This window comes from Macrotis lagotis, chromosome 2, assembly GCF_037893015.1.
Source record: "Macrotis lagotis isolate mMagLag1 chromosome 2, bilby.v1.9.chrom.fasta, whole genome shotgun sequence".
Lineage (NCBI taxonomy): Eukaryota > Metazoa > Chordata > Mammalia > Peramelemorphia > Peramelidae > Macrotis > Macrotis lagotis.
This window is the reverse complement of record NC_133659.1, coordinates 171,740,133-171,763,635: the sequence shown is the minus strand read 5'-3', so window position 1 is coordinate 171,763,635 and position 23,503 is coordinate 171,740,133. Positions and strand designations below refer to the sequence as shown.

At 37.9% G+C, this 23,503-nt stretch overlaps 2 protein-coding genes across 7 annotated transcripts in view; one reads left to right on the top strand and one right to left on the bottom strand.

Moving 5' to 3' along the window:
* RPS6KB1 (ribosomal protein S6 kinase B1) overlaps positions 1–16,294 on the top strand; it is a 42,979-nt gene extending 26,685 nt beyond the window's left edge. For 2 of the 5 annotated variants that reach the window (XM_074223559.1, XM_074223562.1), the window contains exons 13-15: positions 1,896–2,003; positions 4,015–4,127; positions 4,542–8,611. In XM_074223559.1, the coding sequence (XP_074079660.1) occupies positions 1,896–2,003; positions 4,015–4,127; positions 4,542–4,779 (459 nt within the window). In that variant the 3' untranslated portion in view covers positions 4,780–8,611. Of the gene's footprint in view, positions 1–1,895; positions 2,004–4,014; positions 4,128–4,541; positions 8,612–11,220; positions 16,053–16,098 lie in introns of those variants that run through there. The other 3 variants (XR_012475833.1, XM_074223561.1, XM_074223560.1) reach the window with 3 other exon arrangements.
* On the bottom strand, positions 1,895–21,543 carry RNFT1 (ring finger protein, transmembrane 1). 2 transcript variants are annotated; one of them, XM_074223569.1, is made up of 9 exons: positions 21,376–21,543; positions 19,557–20,017; positions 19,222–19,298; positions 18,038–18,138; positions 17,422–17,575; positions 15,780–15,941; positions 15,023–15,088; positions 13,409–13,510; positions 1,895–2,027 (listed from the first exon to the last, which is right to left on the bottom strand). In XM_074223569.1, the coding sequence occupies exons 2-9, from the start codon at positions 19,960–19,962 to the stop codon at positions 1,968–1,970; spliced, it is 1,128 nt and encodes a 375-aa protein (XP_074079670.1). In that variant the 5' UTR covers positions 19,963–20,017; positions 21,376–21,543; the 3' UTR covers positions 1,895–1,967. The 2 variants fall into 2 exon arrangements, with proteins under 2 accessions (XP_074079670.1, XP_074079669.1); XM_074223568.1 differs by lacking the exon at positions 1,895–2,027 and adding an exon at positions 9,116–12,869 and having other exon boundaries at positions 21,376–21,541.
* Positions 21,544–23,503: the final 1,960 nt, after the last annotated feature.

Below are 23,503 nucleotides of genomic sequence, written 5' to 3'. Positions count from 1 at the left end.
TAGTAAGAATGTTGTCGGGGCTGTTAAGATATAATTTGGGAGTGATTAGGTAGTAGGGATAAATGTACTCAGTCAAAACAGACTCTGTCTTTTATTACTTGAAAAGTTAAAAGACAGATGAAGATGGATAAAGAAGTCAAGAGATTGTGTTGCAGTCCTTGTTCTGCCACAAATTTTTTGTTTGACCTTGATGAGTGATTTTCAATCACTTCCTCATCTGTCAAATGATGGATTTGGACTAGATGAACTAAAATGACTTTTAGCCCTACTGGTCTTTGATATGTGTTAATTGACTCTCCCTGGGGCAATAACTTTTTAGGTTTATCATCAATTTATGCCAATAATAATCTAAGTTATGATTCCCAGAGCTAATTGAAATTAGGTCTAACTTGATCTCTCTTATGAGAGCCCACAAGCTGGACATTTCAAATTAGACATCATGTGGATCTTTCAAACTCAACCTATCCAAAACAGAACTCACTGTTTTATTCCCCCAAAACTTTTCTATTTCTGTTGAGGATAACACCCTGGTCTCAGTTATCCAAGTCCATGACCTTGGTTTCATTTTTCTGCTTCTCTCTCATGTTTGCCTCACATACACAATCTGTTACCATTCTCTACTCAAATAATCACCCCCCCTACTCAGCCTTCATCACCTCTTTGTTGGACTATTGCAATAGCTTCTTAATAACCCTTCCACAAATCTTCCCCTACCCTAATCTGTCCTCCATTCATCCATGAAAGTGATGTTCCTGGGGCGGCTAGGTGGCGTAGTGGATAAAGCACCAGCCTTGGAGTCAGGAGTACCTGGGTTCAAATCCGGTCTCAGACACTTAATAATTACCTAGCTGTGTGGCCTTGGGCAAGCCACTTAACCCCATTTGCCTTGCAAAAACCTAAAAAAAAAAAAAAAAGTGATGTTCCTAAAGAACAGATCTGGTCATATTAACTCCTTATGAAATAAAGTCCAGTGGCTACCTTCTATCTCTAGGATCAAATGTAAAATCCTCTGTTATGGTTTTTAGAACTCTTCACTCCCTAACCCTTTTCTAACTCTTGTTTTCTTCCATTTTAATCACACTGGTCTTCCTGCTGTTCCTGAAACACCAAACTCCTCTCTTCCCATTCCTATGCTTCTTTTCACTTGACTATCCTCCATGTCCTTAATGCTTTACCTCCTCACCTTTATCTTCTGACTTTCTTAGCCAGATAGCTCAAATCAAGCTCAAGATAGCTCAAATTCCATCTTTTGCAGGTTTTTCCTAGTGCTACTCTCCATCTCACCCTTTTTCCCCCTCCCCTCACATCTTTTTTCCCTGTATCTTCCATATCTGCATGTGCTGTGTGTCTGTCTTACTGTCTTTTTTTATTAGTAATGTTAACTCTTATGACCTCTTTTTGACCCTTTTGTTTAACAAGTGCCTTGGTACTCAGGGAATGAATTAATGAATGCTTTTGACTGACTTTAATAAATTTAGATGACTCTCATATCTGTTTTTAAGAGCTTCAGTCATAACGTCTTTGGTTAAATAATTCATTTCAGTAAACTCGTTGAGCACCTGCCATGTGTAAAACACTATGATTAGATCTTGGGGATACAAAGATAGTAAGACAAAACGGTCCTTTATCTTCAAGGAGCATGCATTCTACTGGAATATAATCTATAAGATTATAACAGATTATAACTGTATAATAAATCTTTTATTTATAGTTTTAAGTATATTTAAATATTTAATTTTATTCCCAGTACTCCATTTCCACTTTCAATGTTAGTCAGCAAGTTCTAGGATTTTATTGTTAGTCAAAAGGTGTGAGATGAGCCTCATTTACAAACTTTATAGATGGGTACAAAATCTTTTGATATATAATCTCTTTACCATTTTGTTTTTGTAAAGCAATCTGAAGAAGATGTAAGCCAGTTTGATTCAAAGTTTACACGTCAGACACCTGTTGACAGCCCAGATGACTCAACTCTCAGTGAAAGTGCCAACCAGGTCTTTCTGGTAAGATAGGATTTTCATGTATCTCTGGGAAATGCAAAGATAAGAGAGTGCCCCTCAATAAGAAAAATCAATTTGGGGTGGTTTTCTTGCTTTACAATCTATGTAAGGCATTTGAGACATTCTTTTTAGAAATTTTCCCCATAATAGTGCATTTGAAACTTGGTTCATAGTAAGATACATAGCAGATATGGGAGTTTAGAAACCATTATACCAGCAGCATGCTTTTCATGGCTAGTCTATCGACTTTCTACCTGGGAATGAAGATGATATATTGCTTGGGGAATAGAGAATGCTATTTTGCAGTATCCCATCTATGGGTTGAGGGTAGGGGATAATGATCTTTAGAGAAAGGGAACCATTCAGACCTCATATACATAACACTTTAATATCAGAGACTACAGTTGTACCCTTTATTTGCTAGGAGATTTTGACATTTTTGAACACTTCCTCAAATAAGATTTCATAACTTACCATATTTGAATTATATTTCTACATTATTTTGGGGGAGGGAATAAAAACCATTAAAAATTATTTAGGATTTTTAAACAATTATTTCTAGGTTTGGTGTGATGCTGAGCTGTCTGAATTTTACCAAAAAGTATAGTTGAATTAAATGGTATCTTTTAGGAAATGAATATCACTTAGGCACTATCTTTTTGTTGTTATTGTTGGCTACAAAAAAATGAAAGTGCTTCATTTACTTCCCAGAAATTGACTTAGCCAAAGAACCTTTCCCTTCAGTGATGAAGGACAGTGTTTCAACTAGGGTAGTAATTTCCTTCAGTAGACAGCATCTGGAATTAACTTATTCAAGAATGGGAGAAATCAAAAGTGGTAAAAGTGAATGTCACACAGGTTACATTAGTCTCTGGCTGAGAGTTTTATTTCCTCTCCAATAGTAAATTTTTAAATTACTGAATTCAGTCCATTTTCAATGGAAATTTATTGTATTGACTAATTCTTTTATCATTACACTTAACTTTTTTTCTTGTACTTGATATTAATGGACCAAATCTTTGTGCCTAAAGTGTTCCTCTTACTTATCCAGAGGTCAGCCTTCCAGCAATCTCAAGCCTCTGGGACACAGCCCCAAACCTGGAAGTATGAGGAAAAAGGCCTTTGAGCTCCAGAAGTAGTGGTCGCAAAGCACTTCCACTAAAAACGTCATGTACTTTGTCTTACTATTAGTAAGGCCTTATGATATTTTAACACATAATTCTCAACCAGCTTGATTATCTGGTTTCCCAGCCTACAGCAGATTAGAAGCAGCAATTTAGAAGTGGGATGGAGGTGGGGCTGTTAACTGCTGTCTCAGTGTGCCTGCCTGAGAAGTGACAGTCTGACAGTGAGGTAAGAGACAGAAAAACTAAAAAGAAGACACAGAACTCTGTATTATTATGTACTACAACAATAATTGTTCTTACTGATGACCTGAAGTCATCAAGAAAACGCTAAATTGTGTTTGTCCTTGGTTTAAGAAGGCAGGCAGGTGTACAACAAACAAAATTTTAGAAAGATTCCATTTAAATTATGTTTAGTTTTGTCACTTGAATGGGTAAGTTTCACTTAAATCTCAAAAACTTCATTTATGTGAAACTTCATTCTCCTGTGTTGCCAGATGAAGCAGATGCATGTATTATTCAGGGCTTACAAATCAGGACACTGTTGATATTTTTGACTTGTCCATGAGAAATGAATATTGTTTATATCTTAATGCTTAATCATGCTGTAGAGTACTGTTTTCTTTTTCTGCCCCTTGAAGTGCAACAGTTTTTGTTTTCTGGTATTTAAGAAACCTGATAGGGTTTCAATAGAAACCTGTTTTCTTGAGGCATGTGTTTAGGGAGAGGGAGGAGGTTGGTTGACAAGTATGAAAATAGAATGGAAAGGGTGGGAGAATATGTACATAGACTGGTGATTTTGGTACATTTATGCTTGATATGTCAGATTAAATTTTCTTGATGTATATGTAATGTGCCTGTTTTCACAGGACTATTGCTGTGTTTTTCAGGGTTTTACATATGTGGCTCCATCTGTACTTGAAAGTGTGAAAGAAAAATTTTCATTTGAACCAAAAATTCGATCACCTCGAAGATTCATTGGCAGCCCTCGGACACCTGTCAGGTATTTGCCAGCATAGTACAGTACGTCATTCTATCTTGTTTCTCCCTAGGAGAAGTGGATGAGCTTCCATATTCTCATTTTAATATTAACTGACAGAGTGCTTTAAAGTTTGCAAAGCTTCTTGCTTTCTACTCCATCCTTTATTCAGTTTAGTGCAGCATTTTCTACTCTTCATACTGTAAATGATTGTTAGAAGATAGTGATGCATTTGCTCTTGCTGCATAAAAGCCAGTTTTGCTATATAGTGTATCAAAAGGAATGGTCTCTATCTTATATTCCACATGTGGTGCTATTTCAGAAAACAATGAAATGAAGATCGTTGAAAACCATCTACATTTATTTTGACATAAATTATTTAGGATTGACGTTACCCATGAGACAGCTACTAACTGCTATTTCTACCTTGTCTTTAAGCCCAGTCAAATTTTCTCCTGGGGATTTCTGGGGAAGAGGTGCTTCTGCCAGTGCAGCAACTACTCAAACACCTGTGGATTATCCCATGGAAACGAGTGGAATAGAACAAATGGATGTGACGGTGAGTGGAGAGGCATCAGCACCACTTCCAATCCGACAGCCTAACTCTGGGCCATACAAAAAACAAGCTTTTCCTATGATTTCCAAACGGCCAGAACACTTGCGTATGAATCTATGACAGCAACATTTTCAACAAATTTCAGGCAAAAAACAATGGGACGTGAACATCCTACAAGCTGAAATATGTGAGGGCTCAAAGGGTGACAGCCTCAGAGGGCCAGTGTCATATTGCACAGGACAGTTTGGAAAGAGGAAAAACAAACATGGGTGTTTCTTTTCTTTTCTTTTTTTTTAAAAACTCAATCAATGGTGCAAAAGACTTAAGAAAAATAGTATTGCCGAACTTCAGGCACATCAGTTAACTGATTCCCAGTGACATCTTCTCACCTTATCAAGGATTTTCATGTTGATGGCTTCAAACTGACAGTATTAAGGGTAGGATGTTGCCTCAGAATCACTGTTGTCATGATTGTGTCAAGAAAGGTTAACCCTTTCATTAGGCAAAGTATGAAATGCCTATACTTGCAAATGAGGACAAATTAGCATGCAAGCTTGGTCAAACTTTTTTCCAGCAGCGTGGAATCAAAGATAAGAGATACAATTTAACAATTGATGTTTTACGTGCAAAAACTTAATGAATCTTTTTTTTATATAAATATATATTTTTCAAATAGATTTTTGATTCAGCTCATTATGGAAAAGCATCCCAAACTTTAAAATGCAAAATGATTGGTTGGTGTGAAGAAAGCCAGACGATTTCTGTTTCTTCTTTTGGTGAATAATAAAATGGTAAATGAATCATTGTTAATTTCAGCTTTGCCTTGTTGGAGGGATTGGGGGTGAATTTAAGATTTCCTTAGGGCACTACTTATATAATCCTAGGAGAAATGGATCTATGCAGTCATTTCCACAGACAGTGTTGTTGTATTCTAAACTTAACTGGAACCCATGGGATAGACATAAATTCTGTCTTGTATTTCATTCTTATCCTTGGGTCTGCATTTCACTGGGGGGAAAAGGTCACCACCTAGTCTTATACCAATATTAGGTTCAACACACTAAATGTGGTCAGTCTGTGGTGCCCTAAAGATAGTCTGGATAAAAATACGGGCAGGCAGAGTCAGGGAAGAGGGAACTGGGGATACTTTGCGGGGAAAGAGTCTGCTCTCCAGGTTTTAGGTAATCTCATTACAGCTAACTGGTAAGATCTTAAATTTATTTCTTTTACTGTGTATGGTGTTTACCCTCCATTTCCATTTTTCCTCAATTTAAAAAGGGTGGAAAAAAAATATGCTTTTCTCCTAGTTGGGGCTTAAGCATTTTCTGATTGTAAAAGTATTAGATGGCCTTTTGATGAATGTCTTCCACAGTAAAGAGACCTTAGTGGCTTAATTTAGGAAACATGTTAAAAAGACACTGGTTTTTTAAATTGTCATAAATTCTGTACTTACAGGAAAAAAAAGGATAAAAATAAAGGTAACTTTACCTTACTTAAATATGTCCTGCCTTAAAGAAAGCATTTCCATGATTTTAGTTGGTTTCATTAAAGGGTTAATATCAGCCAAATTTTATAAGGGTGTATGCTTTCACGTGCATACTGATGGAATAGATGATCCAAGCAACTGTAGTTTTGTCTTGTCACTCTTTGTCATGTCTCGTCATTAGTCCATGATTGTGCAAAGTCAACTTAGGATATTTCATAACCATAAGAATTTTTTTTTAAAGACACTGCTCATGCCAAACCTTTTTGAGCCATAGGATCCAAGCCATAAAATTCTTTATGCATTTTGAATTCAGTCAGAAAATGGCAAGATTTGCTTTGTTTAAATTCAAGAACTCAAGGTGAAGTACTACCACTGTATCCAAAAATAGATCAAGAAGTAAGTTTTCTTTTCTAGTTGTGGCAATAACTGAAAAGTTTGTTGGTTCCACTTTGAAGGAGCTTTTTGGACCTGGGGGAAAAAAATTTTCCCTGTAAATTTTTTTTCTATTTCAGCAGGTATTTTTAAGGACAGAATTTCAACTTCAGTGGCAACTCCTTTTTTTGTTAATTTGTGGCATTTGGCAAAAATAGAACTCAGTGATGGTCATGTGTGTTGGCAGATGCATTTTATTTTGAACTTTTGACATTCTATTGCTTGTACGTTCTATAATCTACTTGACCAAATTCCAGTAATGGTTTTCCACCGAAGTCTCCTTTAGTCCTTACTAAGAACATTTGCACTGTGATTGGTTAGCTATAATCATCTTATTCATAATTCATCTTTTTCTGTATGAGTGACACTAATGGCAACCTAATTTTTTCTGGCCATAACAGTAATATTAACTATGTACCCTCACATACGTGTGTTTTTGTTTTTATGAGAGTGATGTGTTTATCTCCAGCTTAATGGCCATTAAAAATGAACTTACATGCTGTCACATATTAAGAAATCATACTTCACGATGGATATCCCTGACATGACTGAAAACATGGTGTGACAGACAGCAAGCAAGCACACACCTATGCAATGTCTTATTTTATTCAACAGATATCCATTTAAAAAGCATTTGTTGAATCCTATATTTATTTGTAAAAATCCAAATGTAGTTTAAAGTCTAGTATTAAATTTTCCAGGAGCTTCAATCTAGTTTATGATTATTTCAGGTACATGCCTAGTATGCAGAGGAGCTTATCTAGTGTTTTCTTTGGTAACTAGAAATTTTTTTCATGATTTTTTTTACCACAATGTAATCATTGAGCTTTTTGCGCTGATTTTAGAGGATTTAGTGTCATAGTTTTATTAATCTCAGCAGTTTACAAAACCCACTTTGTAAAGTATTAAATTTTTAACTTGTACCAGTTTTTTAGAAAAAAATTGCTGAGATTTTAGAAAGTATCCATTCCCTTCCCTTTCTGATTTCTTGCAATTAAGCTAATTTAATCCTTACATTGTTGTTTTACCCCCTTATTCCCAATTCTGTTTTTTTGATGTAGACATTGTAAGATGCATGTTTAATATGTCATAAAGCCAACTCTTATTAAATTCTACGTAATATATGGTTATATTTTGAGAAGGAATTCATGGACATTGAAGCTACAAACTTCATGTTTAACACAGGACACAGTATTTAAGGGAATTTGTAGTTGTGTGGTCAGTAGTGAAGATTTATTTATATAGCCCAAAGAACACTGAGTTTATGAAGGATTGGTTCTTTGATGCCATATTTAAAATTGTGAAATTTTTACTTAAAACTCAAGGGGGTGGGGTGGGGGGGAGAAAGTGGGGAAAGGATGGTGATGAAGAATATCCATTGAATCCCAAATCTCCTTTTCCATTAGTAGTAGTCATAGCAGTCTGGAAAAAGACAAATTTATACTAAAGTATTTGGATCCATGTCTCTTTTTGGGAAAGAATGTGCAGAACTGTTCCATTTGTCTTAATTCATTACATAACAGCACAAGATTTGTCTTAAAGGGATTATTACATCTAAGGGGGAGTGGTTCACCTATGTTGTGTTTGCTCTTTACAATGGTTCTTTTTTTCTGCTATCCCAAGTTGGCTTTGCATCCATCTATCAGAATAAATTATTCAGCTGCCTTACTAGAGTGGTATGAGGGCAACACCTTTTCTGCTTTTCATCTTGTATTTAGTTTACTGTAATAAAATATACTTTATTTCAGAATGAATGGATGTAAATAGCAATTAAATGCAAATTTGAATGAACATGAACTAGAAGTCATTTTATTTATTGTTCTAAGTTTAGTTAGAAATAATTAGAATGTATTCAAGTTGGACAAATAATGGTTAATATATGCCACTCTTTATTTTGCATACATGCATTGTTCAAAATTAGACAATTGGCTTTTCTGCCGAGAAAAGGCAACTACCTATTAAACTTCTGGTTCTAATTGCCACCCAATCCATATAAAAGTGCTATTTGAAAGTTAAATTGTGGGGTGGCTAGGTGGCACAGTGGATAGAGCACCAGCCTTGGCGTCAGGAGTACTGGAGTTCAAATCCAGCCTCAGACACTTAATAATTACCTAGTTGTGTGGCCTTGGGCAAGCCACTTAACCCTGTTTGCCTTGCAAAAAAAAAAAAAGTGGTGTGCTGCTTTGCAGAATTCGTTTACTTTCTTTTAGGGAAATCACTGTCAGACTAAGATAGCTAGTATTCAGAAGGCCTTGGATTAGGGTTTATGGATCTAAAGCTGAAACCAACCTCAAGAGGACTTAACTTCTTCAGGCTCAATAAAGTTTTGACTTTGTCTAAAGTCATGAAAGTGGTAAATATTAGGTGGGATTTGAAACCAGTTACCCCTAAGGCCAGTGATTTTTCTACTCTTGTCAGTCTCAACAGTAAGAACTGCATTATTGATATGTATCGGCAAATTATTGATGGAAGGTAGGCAAATCTCTAGTTAAAAAAAGTCTCACTACAGGATAGATCTCAGTTGTTTGTAACAGTGCATTTTCATTTTTTTTTTTTTTTTTTAGATTTTTCAAAGCAATGGGGTTAAGTGGCGTGGCTTGCCCAAGGCCACACGGCTAGGTAATTATTAAGTGTCTGAGGTTGGATTTGAACCCAGGTACTCCTGACTCCAAGGCTGGTGCTTTATCCACTGTGCCACCTAGCTGCCCCTGTAACAGTATATTTTTAAATACCATCTTTGTGAAAGTCAGGCACACATAGGGTTAGATTTCTACTTATTGGCAGTGTTCCTAGCAACTAGCAACTATTTTTGGAATAAACACTTGTTTCTTGGCCCTACATAGGGCCTTCATAAACTAAGACAGATGAATGAGAAATCAGATAATGAACTATAGGGAATTGGCCTTACAGAGGTTCTTTGGTTCTCCTTTTATTACCACTTTTTTTTTTTTTTTTTTTTTTTTAGTTTTTGTAAGGCAGTGGGGTTAAGTGACTTACCTGAGGCCACACAGCTAGGTAATTATAAAGTGTCTGAGGCTGGATTTGAACTCAGATACTCCTAACTCCAGGGCCAGTGCTCTATCCACTGTGCCACCTAGCCGCCCCCTGCTACCACTTTCTTAACCCACATTGGGGACTAAAGTTACAGCTTCTAAATTACTATTACTATTGATGATGGTGGTAGTTATGGTTTTTGATGGGCAGGGAAATGAATGAAGAGACAAGGTTTAACTGACTTTAAAAACAAAAACTTATTCCCAGTATACTCAGGAGCTAAATAACTGAGACAATGGCTAACAAAATACACTTGAGGATGATACATTTGTACAACTAATAGAAGATAGGAGGAGGTTTATGAAAAATCCAAAATTCTAGAAAACTTGAGGACAAAGAGGTCGTTTTTAGTTAGGAAGAGATGTGTAGCACCTTGAAAATATGAGCTTTAAAAGGTGACCTGGAAATCCTTTCCGGAAGATTCATGTTAGGTTAGGTTAAAAATAAGATGGGTAGGGAGTGAGATCCTGAGGAGACAAATCACAGCTACAAAGAAGGGGAAGTTCCTGTGCTTTTACAGGGATGACATGATGAGGGAGACTGCTATGCTTTTTTTTAAACCTTGCTTTTAATAGTTCTAAAACTGACATTCCTTTTTCCCTTTATAATGCTCATGTTTGGTGAAAGATGATGTACCTGCACAAAAGTTGTTTCAGATGTGCTAAGGGAATAGCATGAGTGTGTGCTAAGGGAATAGCATGAGTGTCTACTTCAGTAGTGTGTTATTGGCCCCATGCCCCATGTTTTTTTAGCAAGCTAAGTAGAGGTATGGATTCTAATGCTGGAATTTCATCTTCTACAGAGCTGAAGGGACTTGGAGTTTAGTTGCAATATGGTTGCTGTTGTGATGCTTTCTAAACCAGGAAAAGTTAAGACAACATTAAATCGTGTGTTATTCGAATTTTTTTTTGAACCAAAATGGCTTCAGATTCAAACCTCTTTATTAGTCACCTGTTTAATTGCACTGAGCTATATTCCAAACAATATAGATAAGGCACAGTCCCTGCCTCCAAGAGCTTACAGTCTAGGAATGGGTTGAGATACAAAACAATAAACAAGTGAAAAGGTAGCATGAAGTATGGATTTCAATGGGGAGAAAGTCATTGCTGAAGGCAGAGGGCATGAGTGGAATATTATTTGAGACATTCCAGGTAGAAATTGAGTGTTAGAATTAACAATAATATGGGTTCCACCACTATAAACCCTCTAAGGATGCATATTTCCTATAAGCAGTCCATTATACAATCCATTCCAGAACCTTTTAGAGTCACAGACCTTTCTAGAACTCCTTAAGAAACTGCTTATATTGAAAGACAGTTATCAAAATATTTTTATAAATATGTTCATGAACCCCAGGTTAAGATCTAGGAGGCAGTTGAGGTGGTACAAAGGATAGAGCACTGGCCCTGAAGTCAGATGGACCTGAATCCAAGCCAGGCTTCAAGACACTACTAGCTATGTGAACCTGGGCAAATCACTTAACCCTCATTGCCTCTCTCTCCAGTAATTCCCTTCATCCCCCCCCCCCAGTTAATTTATCTTCATTAGCCCAAACTAATCAACTTTCTCTATATTCTTTTCTTCAATAGGGTCACCCACACCAAACAGTGGGGCAGACAGGGAAGTATGCAGAGGAATATTGGCTCTTCAACTCTCAGGGGGAATTGTAGGGAGGAAGGAAGCTCCTCTGCCCAGTAAGGCACACTGCAATTTAAGAGACACCATGGGTGCAAACTCTACTTGAATACTAATTCGAACACAATTTCAGGAAACTTTCAGGGGTAAGATTAAATACATTAAGTACAAATATATCCCTTGAAATACAGTGGTGCAATATAATGTGCTGCTTTTGCAGAAATCATAAAACAACTCATGAATTTATACCAACAAAAATGGAAAATGCTGATTTTTATAAACTCAAAGGGAAGATGAATTTGAACTTTCAGACATGTCTGTTCTGCATAAACTTCAATTCGATATAAGGTGATAATTTTTCCATTTATGTAAATCTGACTCAATTGATAACATTTCCTTAGAGAAATAAGAGGCCAAATATGCTTTCCTTTGATATACTGATAAACCAAAGGAAATATTAACAAAGTAATACCCTCAAAGCTGTATAGTAACTACTAATAGTAAGAATGCCTGATTTTTCAAGGGTACTGTAGCCCCAAAATGAATGACAGGCTTAAAAAATTGGATAGGCAATTAAAATAAGCTAAATCATTTTGTGGCTTAAAGTAAATTATGTGTAATGTGGTTAAGTTTATGGAATTTGTTCTTGGTGTAAAAAATTATATTGTTGTGTAAGGTGGTTGGCAGTACTAGATAAAAGCAAAATAACAGCAACATGCTTGTATAAGGTCCAACAAAATTTTTTAAAATTTCATTTATTATCACTGATTACTAGTCCAAGTGACAACAATACAGGTTCCCTAGTCAGTTTTTTTAATTTGGAAAATATGATTTAGACAAAATATAGAACTTGGAATTTTACATTTTAAAAATACAAATTTTATAAAATATTTTATAGGAATTATTCCAGTTATTCTTAAAAGCCAACATAGCAAAAATACATTGAAATGCCTTATTGGTGGTTTAAGAATTCTAGGAATAATTCAGAATTGTATTTATAAAAATCAGTGCTCTCTAAAAAAAGCTAGAATTGTTTTATGTACATGTAGTACCTTAAAACCATGAAAAAATAAGATTTTGATTCTATCAGGAAACAATGTATTCCTCAAAAACAAGCTACTACTAGTTGTCCAACTACATACTGAGAATGTTTCAACAATTCTTCATTACACACATCTTTAAAAACACAGATGAAAATATTTGAACAAGACTGAATATAAGAAAAATCAAAATAACACAGGGTTGCTTTTTACCCATTTAATTCTTAAAATTTCATGTCTGTAGGCAGAATTTTCTTTTAACTTGTTTCTAATAGTCTAAAATGTCTGATTTGGATGCTTTAAGATTGATTTGAATTAAAACACTGGAAATCCATTTAAAATTCAATTATGGCAGTACCCCACATTACTTAATCAAACATCAAATGAAAGCCAGCATCCTATAAACATCAGATAGCAGTTGACAGGATTTAATAAATCTGAAGATGTGATGAAGTGGCTCCATCTTTCCATTTGTTTACATGGTCTGAAATAACAGTTCTGCAAAGTGGACATGTTTTCTCTCTATTAAACCATAAGGTGATACACTCTTCACAAAATATATGCTGTAATGGAAGCAAGAACTAGCTTTTACACTTGGTAAACATTTTGCCTAACATTTTGCTATCTAAAATGCCTATTATATTGATAGGATTTTCAAATTGACTTAAATCCCAAATTTGGATACAAATTTGAGACCCTTAGGAAATTCTAACTCCTTCAAATCACACAGTAGTATAGTGGCAGATCCAGTAAATAAGTCTTCTGAGTTTGAATGTGTGTTCTACACAATCAATCAGCCACCACACTGGTATAATAAATAATTCAAATTGATATTTAATGGTAGTGATAACGTGTGTGCTCTTAAAATTACATTTTAACCCAAGTGTAGGTAACTTTCAGAACTATAAAGGTATAATTTTTAAAATCAAAATCTAAAAAATAGAATATGGATTTTTCTCCCCAGAATTTTCCAAACTGCTTTCATAAATTTAATTTGCCTGTTCTGATGGCTTTCTATGCTATTCCTGCTAATATATTCATAAATTAAACACTGGCAGGGGTGAAATGGCACGGGTTTAAGAAGCAACTTATTTATAATTACCTGACAGATGAGAAGGATAGGCTTCTGGAATTCAGCCTGACAGATAGAACAAAGATCATCAGCTTCTGAACACTGTCTCTTAGAGGCTGGTACCCCATAACTCTACAAAAAATTAAGAAAGTTACTTTTTTATTTTCTGTCACTCATATTCCTTAATAGTTTTCTAGCCAAAGGATTTATCTAAAGGGCAGAAAGCAGAGAAATCGTATAACAGAGGGGGGCAGGGAATCATTTACCTCAGCACTGTTCTCACCAAAGTTACCAAAGGTTTCTTAACTGATAAAGGTTTCAAAAGTACAACTTAAATCTGCACTAAAACTTTGGAATTCCTGTAATAGTGGCCTTTTCTGAATCTTCCTCCTTTTTGATTTCAACCTTTTCCTCCTGAATAGATTCCTTCCTGTCTCTGTCTCTCTCCTCCCAATATGATAACTCCTAAGCTTTCTCTGCTAGATCTCCCTCAAGATCATGCCCATTAGATTACCTATTAAGGCTCTCCCTGAGCCTTTTCCCTCCACAGTATCTTGCTTGGTGGTCTCATTAGCTTCTGTGGGTTTAATGATCTTTTCTATGGAGATTAGGTGTTCCTAGTTTCTTATCCCCATTTAACTATTGGACTTTCAAAGTTCTGGAGACATCTCAAACTCAGAATGTCCAAAATGGAACTTTCACTTCCAAATGTCTCCCCTCTTCCTAACTTCCCCATTACCATTGAGGGTACCATTATCCTAGTCACCTAGGCCTATAACCTCAATTGTCATCCTTGGCTTCTCTCACTCACTCTACATATCCAATCTGATTCTAAGTCTTGCCATTTCTACCTTTATCAGAGCTCTGGTTTGTGTATTTCTCTCCACTTGGAGCTGCCAACTTGGTACAGACCCTCATCACTTCTTGTCTAGACTATGGAAAGAGCTTCCCACATTAAGTCTCCCTGACTCAATTCTTTTTCCCACTCCAATCCATCATCCACTTAGCTGCCAAAGGAATTACTTGCATATTGCCTTCTCCATTAGAAAGGAACCTCCTTGAAGATAGGAATCATGTTTCTTCCTTTCTTTCTATTCCTAGGGCAGGGGAACCTCTGGCCCCCACTGGCCATATTGCCAAGGCAATCGCAGGTGGGATTGGAAACTCAATAAATCTAGGTGCTTTTTAGGGGTGATGTTTGACCAAATATAGCCATGAATGATGTTTTTAAGTATCCAAATGACTCATGACAGAAGCCATTCCTGGCTTAACAAAAGAAAACCAGTGTCTATCAAAGTCCCAAAGACAAAAAAAAAAGGGGAGAGTATAAACACTGTGAAATAGGAAACCATTCAAAGACTGACATTAACAAAGAGCACTTCTTGGAATAAACTACCAAGATAGCATTTTCTAGGGGCAGCTAGGTGGCGCAGTGGATAGAGCACCGGCCCTGGAGTCAGGAGTACCTGAGTTCAAATACGGCCTCAGACACTTAATAATTACCTAGCTGTGTGGCCTTGGGCAAACCACTTAACCCCATTTGCCTTGCAAAAACCTAAAACAACAACAACAACAACAACAAAAAACCAAGCACTTTCTAAGGCAAAATGCAAGTAGTTTTTAGCTAGAGAATGGAATACTTACTGGTCGTGTTAAAAATATCCGTAAAGCCCGCCTGAAAGTTCTCAGATGCCCAAAAAAGTCTAGAAGCTAAAACAGAGAATAAGAATAAGTATTTGGTGCAAGGAGCTATATCTTTCCAGACTTTTTTTGCAAATTTTTTAGTGATATGATGACCTCCACCCCCCCAAAAATCATCTAGTTCAAAATCCAGTAGTTTAAATCCTAGGTCATTTTTTTGAAAATGTACCCCCAAATGCTTTAATTCCATATTAAGGATTTCATTCGCTTAATATGTACTAAATTTAGAATTAAAATAACTCTTTGCCAAGTTGGTATGTTTCAACTTAATACATAAATTTCTTACCTGTTCCTTTCTCCAATATGATTTTGTAGTGAGTAAAAATTAACATGATGATGTCAAAAGCCAAAAAGAAAAGTGCTATTTGGCTTTGTTCATGTCTTAATATATATTATTTATTATTACTTCACCAGTAGTGGAAGAACAGATTAAAGTATGTAGCTCTCAAGTAAACACTAAATATTAATAACATGCATAATTTCTGATTTTTCAGACTAATTCAATTGTTAAACTAATTGCCTTATATTTATATCCCTATTTTGCAGATGAGAAAACAGAAGTTCAGCAAGGTTAAGTGACTTTTCTGTAGTTAGTCAATAACAGAATCTGAACTCCAGCTATCATCCTAGTCAATGGTCACTCCAGAAAAATTTCTACAAGATTTTGGTAAACATCAAAAGCAAGTTCAATATTACATACTTTTAGAATGAGGTAGAGTAGACCCAGTAGAATCCCAAGACTCCATCCTGTAACATTGCCTCCTAACTCCCCATAGCTAACAAGGTAACGAAACCAAACTGGAATAGGAACAAAAGTTCGATAATACTGGCATAATTCTTCTATGAGCATATACCAATAGCCCTAAGGAAGAAAGGGGAAACATAAATCCACAATTATCTTTAAGTACATAGTTTTATTTACATATATATATATATAAAGCTTTAATATCACAATAAGGTCCTAAATTTAGAGAGTAAAGATCACTTAATCTAATCCCCCCCTCCCCCCCTTTTCTCAGAGCAGGAAATAAGGAGGTTGGAGATTTGAAGAAGTCTGCCCCTGGTCACATGGCAGTTAAGGTACAATATCAGGACCTGACCCATGGATCCAGATCTCTATTCAGTACTCTTTCCACCGCCTTCTATAAATAGAACTAAAGACCACAGAGTACTAATTTATCTCCAATATTAATAAATATTTATTCCTATACTTCAGTTTAGAATCACAGCCTGATTCATTCATTATATAAGGAATTTCAAATGTAGGAAAATTCACAATGGTTCCCAGAGTAATTTTAGAAACATGGTATTACATATAGCAAAAATGTCAGCCAGTCCTCAGTGAAGGCTAAAACAGCTCTATTATGTAGTTTTAAGAAACTATAAAATGTACTCAAATTTAAAATACAATGTAATCAAGACAGTTATTAACAAGAAGACAAACTAATCATTGTCAAATCCTACATCTCTTCATAAAGACTTCACAGAATCATATTATCTATAACTGGAATAGATCTCCCATTAAGACTCCTTCCCTCCCACTCTGAATTAACAAATGAGAAATCAAGTGCAGAAGCTGTCTGCTCAAGGACAAATGGTACTAGTGCTAGGATGGGAACCCAGCCTTCCTCATTCTTTTATTTAGATCAAAAAATCTTGTATGATTGTGTAGATCAACTGTCAAATTTTTGCATGAATAACTCTTCACCTGGGAAGTTTTTATGTAAAACTGGAGTTATCAATAGACTGATCAGCTATGAAAGAAAAATCTCAGAAAAATTTTCAGTTCTTTTTCTGACTTAAGACTTTACTGAGGGGCGGCTAGGTGGTGCAGTGAATAGAGCACTGGCCCTGTAGTCAGGAAGACCTGAGTTCAAATGCGGCCTCAAACACTTAGATTGCCTAGCTGTGTGGCTTTGGGCAAGTCACTTAACCCCATTACAAAAACCTTAAAAAAATTTTTTTACTGAATAATCACAGCCAAATATCAATTGACAACTCTAGAGAAGACTCCTAAAGTCCCCTGAAGTTCAACCTGTATTTAACTTTAGATCTGCTTTTCTCTGGAGTAGATGAATTATTCCTTCATGGCTCCCTTGGCCTACAATACATTTTTTTAAACTTAATCACAGCTAATAGTATAGAGTGGCCAGCCATAGATACAAACTGCTGCAAGATAATCAACCAAACCAAGACTTCACATACAAATAACTGAGGTGAATTCATTAGGTTTTTCCTATCTGCTGCCTTTTATTTAAAGAAGTTACTGCAGGAGGGAGGCCTTTAAAATCCAATCCTTTTAATATTGTTAGATAATATTTTCCCAGAAGTTACTTTCTTACCTTGGATTTAAAAGACATCACAAAAGAAGGCACCAACAAAATAAGGCATTTGAAGCCCATGAAGAGGAATTTAAGGATGAAGTCTGTAATTCCCACAATCCAGAGTACCTCCCAGAAGCTCAAAAAATCCAAAGTAGGATTTAAAAAGATTAAGCTACCAAAAGAAATACATCAAGTTATTATAGAAGACAAAATGTTTCTGTATTTAAAAAATAAATCTGCTAATAAAAATCTCAAATTTTTATTTAGAAGAATAGTAATTTAAAAATTTGGATTCCTTAACAAGAATTTTTTAAATGAATATTATTTGGCTTCACTTTTTGACATAATCTAGTTTATTCCTACTATTTCACAAGTCAAACTAATGAATTATCTTACACTACTTCAAAATGGATTACATTCTTAGTCTAGGTGACTAAGAGCAACAATTATGTCTTCTATCTCCATTACACACTGTAATAGATCACACACACTATCCTCTGGTGTGAAGTCTCTAAGTGCTCTAAATCCCATATGAAACCTGGGAAGCAGCCTATAAGTCTTTGTTGACACCTAAAAGATTAAAGTTTCCAGTAAATACAGAAATGCATAAAAATGGGACATGTTATTCAATTACCTGTAATAAAGTGATTGAGCCTGAAAGGTGTAATACAAGAGAACGGAAGAGCCTGCTAAGAATACCAGTAAACAAGCACATTGTACCTTTGAGCACCTTTCCTGCAAAATAAAACAATTTTATAATTTACAACTGAATTTTTCCAGAATTTAAATGCATAGTTATTAAATGTAATGGTCAACTCCAGTTTTTAAATTATTTTTATGGCATAGTTTGCTTTAAATATAGAGAATATCTGGCTCATTTGTATCTCATTCTAGTCACTATTTAGTAAAAGCAGCAAATTTTGAAAATACAAGTTGGTTGTCCTCAAAAGGAAATGTCTTAAAGCCTATCTTCAAGTAGGTCAGACCACATTTAATTTTTTTGTTTATTCTTCATCTTGAAGAAGACCATGACATCAGGGAGGTGATGCCATGACAAGCACATGAATTAGATTTGAGGGAGGATGTGCTATGCTACATCACCAGCTTCACTTTGTCCTATAGAGTCATCTGAGTCCAGTGCCAGATATGAATCAGAATGACTAGAGATGGCTTGGATGAGAGGACAATCAGGATTAAGTGACTTTCCTGAGGTCAAACAGCTAGTAAGTGTCAAGTGTCTGAGATGGATTCAAACTTCTGAGGCTGAATTCTCCTGTCCTTACTCCAAGGTCAGTGTTCTATCCACTGAACACCTAGCTGCCCTGTTTTTTTATAAATGAATACGAAAACATACATTTTAAGCAATTATCAATCACCAATAAAAGCTTAATAACATTTCTCCTAAACCCAATTCCACCCTAAAATAATAAGAAATATATCTGGCCAAGTATTTATAAGTTTACATATTATCATAAATACAGTCAGATTAACTCATAAAACAGTTATTTGCCCAGTTAATCCCTTCTAGAAGGTAAGCTATTTTCTAAAACCAAAAACTTCATTCTTCTAGCTTTCCTTCACTATTGGGATTCCAGCTACATATTCTTTTCTCAGATCAGATGGAGAAATGCAACATAAGAATAGGCAAATTAAGTAATGTGGTTGAAAATGAAACCTTATGAATGTCACAGAACATATATTCATGTCTGCCAAATTAACATGATCTAGCCTTCCCATTTCTCTCGAAAGTTAGCATGAAAATCTAGAGAAATTTGGTGTTTCAAAACAAAATGTTTAATTGCTGAATGTTGTACTTACTCTTAGAAAAACCTGATTTACAATGCTTTTGTTTGCATACATAAAAGTTGTTAGCAGCCCAATTCCAAGAGAAATGCCTGTTAGAAAATAAGTGCCAGTTATTTGTAAGAAAAAAAAAATCAAACAGGAGATTCAAAATAGCCAAAGGAAATGTTTAACCTCCAAAAGTATTCAAGCTAGCAATGGATTACATTGAAAGCTAAGACAAATTAAAACAAAATATACCACATTGTAAAGCTAAAAAAAAAACAAAACTAAAATGAATGTTAAATTATCCAGTAAATAAATAAAATTAATGAATTTAATTTAGCAATAAAAGTTAATCATTGTTATACCTGTTATATGCTGCATTATAAGTTTGACACACAAAATCAAAATATATGGAAGACTTTTCTGCAACCAATGGAAAAGATAGCGAAATTCGGAGATAGAGCTGCTACCATTTTCTCCTGGTTCCATGGTAGTATCATCAGGTTGTCTTGCTTCATTGTGTGAATGACTTCTTAATCGATTGTGTATGCAGCCCTGAGTACTGCTTTGGGAACCAGACCTTAAGTTTCTAGGGCTTGGACTTTCACCACACTCTCCAGGTACAGAACTTATCTGGATGTGAATGTCTCCAGGATGAAGGCAAGAACCTTCACCAGTCATTCTTACTGTATGGGCACAATGAGAAGTTGGGGCAATATCACTGCTTCCAGTTCCTGGCAGATTGTGAAGGTGACTACAGTTGGCTTGCATGGCCTTGGACTACTTTTCCTTTGATCCAGATTTATTTGTTTGAGGGTTATGTCTCCTAAGTAAATAGTAAAAAAAAGACTTTTTAATATGTTTAATACAAGAGAACTGTTAAATAGACAAAACAATATACTGTCCATTAATTATTTTTTATTTGCCAGAACCAAGTAAGTACTCCAACAAGTATATATCCCTCTGGTATTTCAGATGGATATCCCTACTTAGAAGACCCCCCCCCCCCATTCCTTCCTTAGAAACAAAGACCAGTCTCTCATGTGAACTTCCTACAGTAAAACTTCTTGTGCAAACATGAAGTTTAGAATACTTCTAGTAAGGGCAGCTAGGTGGAGCAGTAAATAAAGGACCAGATTGCAGTCAAGAAAACCTGGATACAACTCTAGCTGTGTGACCTTGAGCAAGTCACTCTGTCTCCGTTTCTCATCTATAAAATGAGCTGGAAAAAGAAATGGTATAGCACTCCTGGACAAGAAAATCCCAAATGTGATCATGAAAAGTCAGATGACTGAAAATGACTGAAACAACAAATGAGTCCTCCTAGGAAGGAGTCAGTCTCTATTAGCATGGATGTCCCACAAATGTTCATAGGAAAGGGCTGCATTCTAGTAACAGAAAGTTTTTAATATCTCTATAATTTTGGAACAATATCATCCTATATTATTGTCTAGAGTCACCATTAGGAGGGTAAGTGATAAAGTATCTACAAAAACACCTGGAGTTTCTAGGAAAAACACAGTCAATAATGCCTTGATTGGCATCATAATGGTAGAATATAACTCAAAAAAAAAGATAAACTTGATTCCCAGTTTACAGTTCTACTCCATGCAGCTTTCTGGAAAACTGGAGCCAAATAATGCCGCATGATTACCCATAATTAATGCTGCAGTCGAGAGCAAAGCCCTAGTTTAAGAGAATGCGGCTTAATGAGTACAAACAGCCCATAAAAAAGCCACTTGTTGCCAGCCACGGCTTACCTCTGCCAGGCCGACTTTCAGTTTGAAGAGAGTAACATAATAAACGACCCTTAAAAGAATGCGTCGGGCACCAGAGTGGGCTCCGCGCTTCCGAGGGGAAGGGGGCTGGGGGGCGGGACCTCATCGCCCCGCCGCGGCGGGGTGGCCATGCCTCACGAAGCCCCGACGCTGCCCTCGGAGGCTCCGCCGGGCGCCCCCACGCGCGGGCTTAGACGCCGAAATAATATAACAATAATAAGGAGAATGACAGAAAGCCGGCCTGGCCTCGCACGAGTTCCACCCGAGCTCCATGAATCCAAGAGGGCGGCCGGAACGGCACCACAGTTCGGGCCGGGCCCGGCCTGGGGGAGCTCCTGGCCCCGGAGCCGCCCGAGCCTGGCCAGGAGGAGGCGGCGCCAAGGCCCCCCGCAGCCCCGGCACTCACCTCTCATGATGAGTCTGCCGAGGCCTCGATGGCGGCGGCGGCGGCGGCGGGAGCAGAAGCAGGAGGCGCTGCGGCGGCCCCGTCACAGCCAGCCGGCATCCCGCCGCCCTCCCAGCCAACGACCCACTCCGGCCGAGGCGGGCCTGCGGCGGCGGCGGCGGCGCGCGCGCCCCCGGGACGTGAGCGCCGCGCGCGTCTGCGATCATTTACGAGGCGTACCCGGAAGGAGGCCGAGAAAGGCTTGGGCTTAGGGGGCGCGGCGCGGCGCGGCGGGGGAGGGGGCGCGGCGCGGCGGGGGAGGGGGGCGCGGCGCGGCGGGGGAGGGGGCGCGGCGCGGCGGGGGAGGGGGCGCGGCGCGGCGGGGGAGGGGGCGCGGCGCGGGCCTGCCCTCTTCACTCCGCTCCCCTCCCCCTCCGGAACGGCCTAAAGCCATCAGACCAAACACGGCTGCCGCGTCGCGGAGTAGCCACACGCGCGGAGATTCGAATTCCGAAGTGGGTCACGCGGGGCTAGGGCCGCGCGCTCGCCGACCCGGAAGCGGCGGGGCTTGTTGCCGTTGGCGACGCCGCGGCGCGGAGCAAAGCGAGGCCTCGACCCTAGCGAGACCGCGACGATGCCCCCGGCACCCGCGGCCCCCCGGGCCGGAGCCCCCCGGGAGGCGGGGCCGGGCCCCTCCCGCGCCCCAGGTTAGAAGGAGGAATCGGCGCCGCTCGCGCATGCAGCTCTTTCCTTCTGCTAGCTTCGTGCGCCTTTTTGGTCGCAAGGATGTTTTTATTGATGAAATGAATGATGAACCTTAATGAATAGAACCTTAATTCAGCCCGGGCCAGGAAACACCCAGTTGTCAAGGACATTTTTTCCCTTTTCTTTAGGTTTTCGCTAGGCAGATGGGCTTAAGTGGCTTGCCCAAGGCCCCTGGCCAGGTCACGAGTGTCTGAGTTCCCATTTGAGCTCAGGTCCTCCTGCCTCCACTGCACCACCTCGCCACCCCTTGTCAACTATATTTTAAAAATCCCAGAAACCTGTGTGGATGGGTCCGGCGGCTAATTTGTTGTCATTGTATTAAAAAAAGACTAAAAAAATATAGCTTGGTTAGATTGTGTGAGTTTTATGACCAGAAGTTATTAGCCACGCTTTTGCAGTTGGGAAGTAAATAGATCTTGCACTTCCTAATGTAAAGGACCTGTATGGGGAGTAAAGGTAGAAGAGTAAGTAAGTTGTTGGAGCCAACTGGTAAAGAACTAGAAATGCTAACAAAGAATTTCAGGGGAGTTTCTTGGCTAGAGGAATGACTTGGGTTTTTTTAATGCGGTTAAGTGACTTGGCCAAGGCCACACAGCCAGGTAATTAGTATCTGAGGCTGGATTTGACTCCAAGGCCGGTGCTCTATCCACTGCACCACCTAGCCACCCCCTAGAGGAATGACTAGTTCAGAGCTGTACTTTAAGGGAAAAAACCTGCATGAGTTTTTGGATTTATAAAATCCTCAACAGCTTCCCCCATGTCCTGGAGTACCTGGCTGTCCCTGATGAATGCACCATTCTCCTTCCCCTTCCTACTACAGAACTGCCATTCTTTCCTTAGATCTTCACCTTCAGTTCTTGGTCAAGGCTTTGAAGTTCCACCAGTCATCATCTGTATTTGTAGAAGTGAGTCAGCTAAACATTCTGTACTGGACTAGCCAGAATGCTGACTGTCGGCTTTCCCCGGTTCAGATGCATGGCTCAACCCTGGCCTCCTCCCAAGTATTTTTAGAATACCACACGTTACACTTACATTACAGCCACCTACAATAATAACCATATGCTGGTGAGGAGAAGGTCTCCTTTATCACCTTGATAGACCGAAGATAAAAATATTAGCTACATGTGACTCACTTTTAAAAATATTTCTGATATAGAAAGTAATGAAATTCACTTTCAAGTCCCAAAATCATTTATTAAAAAATGCTTATATATGTATATGTGTGTTTTGACAACATTCATGACTTTGACCCTAATTAAGAATTAAACATTGTTAAACTCCAGAGTTTGCCCTAAGAAGCAACAATTGTGTTTGCCTCTAGAGCTGTCTTAAGAACAAATGGAGTTAGGTTAAAATACTTGTTTATTCTTCTCTACACTTGTGG